Source organism: Aplysia californica, unplaced genomic scaffold, assembly GCF_000002075.1.
Source record: "Aplysia californica isolate F4 #8 unplaced genomic scaffold, AplCal3.0 scaffold00195, whole genome shotgun sequence".
NCBI classification, from domain to species: Eukaryota; Metazoa; Mollusca; class Gastropoda; order Aplysiida; family Aplysiidae; genus Aplysia; species Aplysia californica.
This window is the reverse complement of record NW_004797465.1, coordinates 585,258-591,925: the sequence shown is the minus strand read 5'-3', so window position 1 is coordinate 591,925 and position 6,668 is coordinate 585,258. Positions and strand designations below refer to the sequence as shown.

The following is a 6,668-nucleotide window of genomic DNA, read 5'->3' as shown; positions in this document are numbered from 1 at the left end:
GAGTGAGTGAGAGAGAGAGAGAGAGGGGGGGGAGGGCGCATTTAAACGAAGAAAACATCATTTTTCCGCCCACTTCAAACACTATTTTTGAATATCTTAATCTATTTGAACAGCTACCCAGCATTGTTAATTTGCTTTCTTCTAATTCCTGCTTTCTTTTCTTTTTCAGTCACAAAATGAAGGAGAGAGCCAGCCTGCGAATGAAGAGAAGAGAAAATTTGACAGGATCTCAAGTTTGAGCGGAGGTTTTGGAGGTTTTGGGAAACGAGACGGGGAAGGCGGATCTACAGAAGAGACCGGAGATGTTGAGGGCAAAAACTCCGAGCAGACGACAGAGGAAGCCTCAGAGGCCGGTGACGTCACGGATGAGGCTAATTCCTCCATGGCGAAGAGAGGTTTTGATTCGATCTCTAGTGTCAGCGGATTTGGAGGTTTTGGCAAGAAATCGGGAGAAAAGCGACGATTCGACTCCATAAACAGTTCGGCGTTCTCCGGATTTGGGAAACGACCATTTGACGGAATCGATTCTGTGTCTGCGTTCAGTCAGTTTGGGAAGAGACCGTTTGATGGCATCGACTCCGTCAGCGGGTTTAGTCAATTTGGAAAACGACGACTCGACTCTATCGCTGGATCAAGTGGCTTCAGTAACTTCGGCAAACGGCGATTTGATTCCATAGCGAATAATAATGCATTTTCTGATTTTGGAAAACGACGACTCGACTCTATCGCTGGATCAAGTGGCTTCAGTAACTTCGGCAAACGGCGATTCGATTCCATAGCCAACAATAACGCATTTTCCGGATTTGGCAAAAGGCGATTTGATCCCATAGCAAACAACAATGCATTTTCCGGATTTGGCAAAAGGCGATTTGATCCCATAGCAAACAACAATGCATTTTCCGGATTTGGCAAAAGGCGATTTGATCCCATAGCGAACAACAATGCATTTTCTGGATTTGGAAAAAGAAGGTTCGACTCTATATCTAGCAATGGACAATTTGCTCTGTTTGGAAAACGAGATGCGTCCGACGGTCCCGCTCTCGAGGCTCCATCCGAGTCTGAGTTTGGCCCGGAGCCGCGAGAGCTTAACGGGGACGAGAAGAGAGCCTTTGATAGAATATCGGGCACATCTGGGTTTACATCGTTCGGAAAACGATCTTTTGATCCCATATCCGACTCCAGCTTTGTTGGGTTTGGAAAACGACCCTTTGACAGAATTTCTTCCTCGGGCTTCAGGGGCTTTGGGAAACGACCTTTTGATAGAATTTCTTCCTCGGGGTTTAGAGGTTTTGGGAAGCGACCTTTCGATAAAATTTCCTCCTCGGGTTTTAGGGGATTCGGGAAACGACCGTTTGATAGAATTTCCGACTCCGGGTTTGTAGGTTTTGGCAAGCGAGGTTTCGACAGCATTGGAGATTCCGCTTTCACAAGTTTTGGTAAAAGACCATTTGATAGAATTTCGAATTCTGCTTTTTCTGCCTTTGGAAAACGTCCGTTCGACCCAATCGCCAGTTCCCAGTTTATCGGCTTCGGAAAACGGGAGGACGAACTGATGGAACAAAACAGCGAGAATGAGAACGTTCTCGCCGACAGTATGGACGGGGCTGATGGTGACAGCTCCAAACGGTCATTTGACAGAATAACAGACTCTTCCTTCAGGGGTTTTGGCAAAAGACAAGTGGGCGACACTGGAAGTGACGTAGAGAAAAGGAGGCTTGACAGTATTGCCGCGGGTTCTAGGTTCGCATCCTTTGGGAAGAAAGATGGCCAAGAGAGTGACAAGAGAAGGTTTGATCCAATTTCAGGAGTGACTTCATTTGGTACTTTTGGTAAACGAGAGAAGAACGATGACGAAGTAAGTAGTGAAAAGAGGCGAATGGACAGTATTGCTGGTGGCAGCTCTTTCAGCTCATTTGGCAAGAGAGTTCCAAATTCTGAAGTGACAGAAAATGCAAACGACAACACCTCATCAACGTCAGAGAAAGTCCAGAGCAGAAGAAAAAAGCGGGACACAAGCAAGGCAAACAAAGAAGGGGACGTCACTCTTAGCTTAGTAGACAACCCGGAAGAGAAACAAACAGAAACCAACAAAGTAAGCAAACGGCGGTTTGACAGTATCGACACCAGGAGCGCTTTCCGTCGTTTTGGTCGAGCATTTGATAAAATCTCTTCTTTAAGTAGCTTCAGAAATTTTGGCAAAAGAGACGATGAAACAGATGACGACAGCAATAACGAGCTTCTGTCTGATGTTCGGTTAGCGGCGAAGAGAAGGCTGGACAAAATCAGCTCAGGAAGTTCTTTCAGAGAGTTTGGAAAACGTGAAGGCCTAAAGGATACCGATGATGCACTGGATGGCAACGATGTCGGAAAACGTAGATTCGACTCTATAGCCCCATCTAGTGGGTTCGGCGGCTTCGGTAAGAGAAGGTTTGACAGTATAGGGGATGGCCTGTCGGGTTTCCGTACGTTCGGGAAGCGACGCCTAGACAAAATAGCTGGGATGTCCAGGTTTGGCGGCTTTGGAAAACGTAGGTTCGACAAAATAGCTAGCAACAGCGCCTTTGCTGGATTCGGGAAACGCCGATTTGACAGCATAGCTAGTAGTAGTCCTTTCTCTGGGTTTGGGAAACGGCACTTTGACAGCATAGCAGGGAAGTCTGCCTTTGGTGGGTTTGGGAAGAGAAAGTTTGACAGCATCGCCGGCACCAGCGCTTTCTCCGACTTTGGCAAGAGAAGATTTGACGCCATCGATCGTGCAAGCGCATTCCGAGTTTTTGGGAAACGAAACAGCGCCCTGGGCGAGGGAGATAACCAGTCCGCCGATAACCTGCTCGCCTGGGCGATGCTCGACGCCCTGCTCTCCAAACCGGAAACGTCTGTGGCGTCAGAGGTGTCCAAACGACGCTTCGATCCCATCGAACACTTTAGCATGTTCCGCCGCTTTGGGCGCGGGCTCCCCCTCCAGACCCCAGCTGTGGCCGACACTTTCTCAGACTTTCCCCAGGAATCTACAGACGATATTCTCGACGACCTGAGCGAGGAGGAATCGGAGGAACTAGTGGAACTCTTGATATCGCTCGCCCGCAAAATGGCAGAATCAGACGTGGATAGCAGTGATGTGTATTCATAATGTCTTCTTTAGAAATTTTAGTAGTTGGCCATTAAAGTATGTCTGTTTGAAAACTTATTCGACTTAGGTAAGAACTGATTTTACGTCAATCCAAGAATAAAAACCAACAGCAAAAAGTCAAACTCTATTCCGATCGTACCTGTATCCAGAGAGAATGACTTTGAGATCAGACAATAGCGCAGCTGTGGGCGCCGTAAAGATTTTACCAAAAGACAACGAGGCGAACTAGTGCAACCGTGAAAGTTTAGCTCTAGCTGAGCATACATCTAAAACAATGGTACTTGTCATCAACAATTGTCGCTCACTCCCCATTCTCCTTTCAAAACCCTGCATGTTTCAGCAGAGTTCTTGAGCGACCTCGTGACAACCGTTTATGAATCACAAAAAACCCCGATATGTTTCTTGATTTGGTCATTTCTCTAAAATGAATAACGCTAACAGTTCACAACTCGCGGGCAAAGATGAACTATTCCCTCAGATGAACGCAAAGTCCCCTGTCGCTGAGAAATATTATTGTTCCACATAAACAGATGGTTCAGTTGTAGAGCTGCTGTCTTCACTCTACACATGCATTCCCTTTTATTTTTCATTCATTTTTGAGCTATGAGATTAACGAATCAACGTGTTCGGGTACTCACGCGTTGAAGATGTGAGTTTAGTTTTCTTTTCACATTAACAATGAAGAGCTTCTGGGATTCACAGGCAATCCTGTCACTTTTAATAAAGGTCTAGTGTTTTGTTTTGTTTTGTTTCGTTTTGTTTTGTTTAAACATTTTTTCTATTATTTCATCAATATTTTGGTTTTAAAGAACTGTTTTTTAAACAAAGCGGATTTTCTTGAATTAGAAAACTGTGTTTGATGAGCAAGAGAGACGCTTTTAAACATCGCTTTCCTGCTGATTCGCTCATTGCAAGTTTCGTTAGAACATAAACCTGAATTTTGTGATGCTGTACCTTATATTTGCCGGACATTTTAGTCTCTCTCAACAAGGTGGTTAACTATGCTTTGGTAAAATTATTTTAAAGATGACCCAACTAATCTTCCTATCTCCGTCGTTCTATTTCAACTCCAACTGGTCTTGCCAAACTGATTTCTATCTATCTATCTATCTATCTATCTATCTATCTATCTATCTATCTATCTATCTATCTATCTATCTATCTATCTATCTATCTATCTATCTATCTATCTATCTATCTATCTACCCACCCCCATCTCTCTTTCTCTCTCTCTCTCTCTCTCTCTCTCTCTCTCTCTCTCTCTCTCTCTCTCTCTCTCTCTCTCTGTGTCCCTTTCTCTGTGTCTTATATCTCCCTTCTCTCATTTTTTTCCATCCATGGCTTATAACATCGCTACCCTATCCCCGCTTGACACAATCGTTCTTGCACTATCAGCCACTTCAACTATTTATTAGTTTACGTTTTCATCTCTGGCTTGGAATTTTGGAAAAACCAACAACAGTAATATATTTCACAGTATGTTGTAACAAGCTTGATCAATGCACTGTTGCTACGTGATAAAGAGGAGGACACATTACACGACTTATGTCAGGAGAACAAAGATTTCTGAGTTGGATTTATTTTTATTTGTTTGCTTGTTGTTTGGCTGTTCGTTTGTTGTTGTGTTTTTTCTGTTTACTGTTATTGTTTTTTCTTATTGTTGTTGCTGTTGTTGTTATTGTTGTTGCTTTTTTGGTTCGTTGGTCTATCATTAAGGCTCTCAGATGTTGATTAAATCATAAACGTGTTCTTAGTGTTGTGTAAAGCTCTCAGACGTTGTTATAGAAGGAAATTACTTGAAAGTCACTGCTTAAGCTGCAGTCGTCGCCGCTTCTGGATACAGATAGCAATGTTGGCACAGAATGATGATGATGATGATGATGATGATGATGATGATGATGATGATGATGATGATGAAGATGATGATGATGATGATGAAGAGAGAGAGAAGAGAAAGAGGGAGAGAAAGAGAGAGAGAGAGAGAGAGAGAGAGAAAGAGAGAGAGAGAAAGAGAGAAAGAGAGAGAGAGAGAGGGGGGGGGTTGAAAGGAGTGAGTTCGGAAATGTACTGCGAGCTCAAAGTGTTTAGTTTGAATTTGATTGAAGCGTTGATTTGGAGAAGACATAGAAAAAATGCACCCCCCCCCCCCCCCCTGCCCCTTTTCCAAATAAAATAAATAAATAACAGCAGCAAAACAACCCAGCCAACCAAACACCAATATCAACATCATCATCGTCAACAACAACAACAACAACAACAACAACAGCAGCAACAACAACAACAACAACAAATTACAGGATATGGAGAAGACAGGGTAGGCATTGAAAAAGCAAAGTAGATATGACGATAAAAAAACAGCCCCCTCCCCTTTTTTTTTCTTTTTGTTAATTAACAATTTTGACTCACCCGAGCTTCTTGGGATAGCTGAGTTAACCATCAATATCAATGAACTTATTTAAATTCTTGCAAAAGAAAACTGACGGGTCTTTGAGGACCTCACATTCAGGACTATTAAGGCGTCTTAGTTTAGAAGTCAGGAAATTGAACTTTTTATAAAGCCTATGTAGCCTGCTTCAAGATGATGGGTTAGATTCCATCGCTAATGGCAAAAAGATTGTAACTATTAATTTTGCAAGGGGGCTCTCGTGGCCAAGAGGTTAAGGTGTTCACCTCTCATTCAAAGGTCCCGGGTTCGGATCCGGGTAGTGACCGAAAAATCATCTTCTCTAAGATTGTCTCCTTTCACCTCCTTTCCTGCTGTCTAGCAAAGTTCTGTCTTCTGCTTTCGTCTCTCCACTTTGTGCCCCCACCCCATCACCTCCTTTGCCCCCTCCTCTGAGCTCCTGACTCTTTCTGCAGCCTTTCTACTGCTACACTTTGGCTCCTTCTTACTACTGTCTTTCAGCCACACCCGTGATCTTCTGGTAGGAAGGATCTACACCTAGCCTTCTCGGACAATTTTCAGTAGTTTCAGTAAGAAAAAAGGAGGAGAGATCAGGATGATAAATGTTTGATAGGAAAGAAGGAGCAAACAACACCAGAGCATCCACCAACCACCCATCTTCTCGGACAAGGGCGAAAAATCTAGGAGGACCCGTGTGCAAGTCGCGCACATTAAAGATCCCTTGGTGTTCTAAAATCGACAAGAGTAGGCTTTGGCCTCCACCCGGGCAAAATTCCAAATTTCCTACCAACTGAAAAGGTTAAATATTGTGTCCCGCGCGCTCATATGACCTTATGCAGTTGCGAGCGTTGTAAAACCCTTATAAAAAAATGTTTTAAAATAAATTTGCCCACATCGACGATTTAGATTATTTAGGAGGTGGGCTGCTTCCGGCATACCAGGCAGAGCCAACCCTGCGTGAGGTGTGTACGAAATCCCAGCACACAGACGGAGATAGGCTATTTAAAAAAATATTTTAAAACCCACGCGGGAATAGAACCACGAGAGAAACAGTAAATTAATAAATAATGTTATTAGAGCAACAAGTGAGGAACAATAATTTAATTTCAAAAGTCATGCTCTATTTCCTAGGAA

The 6,668-nt window shown here is 43.5% G+C and overlaps 1 protein-coding gene across 1 annotated transcript in view; it reads left to right on the top strand.

Moving 5' to 3' along the window:
* The window catches only part of LOC101856965 (pedal peptide 3-like), a gene marked incomplete at its 5' end in the record, with an annotated part of 11,688 nt that extends 7,818 nt beyond the window's left edge, over positions 1 to 3,870 (top strand). The window contains 1 exon segment of the mRNA XM_005098864.3: positions 170 to 3,870. Coding sequence (XP_005098921.1) covers positions 170 to 3,130 — 2,961 coding nt within the window. The 3' untranslated portion in view covers positions 3,131 to 3,870.
* Positions 3,871 to 6,668: the final 2,798 nt, after the last annotated feature.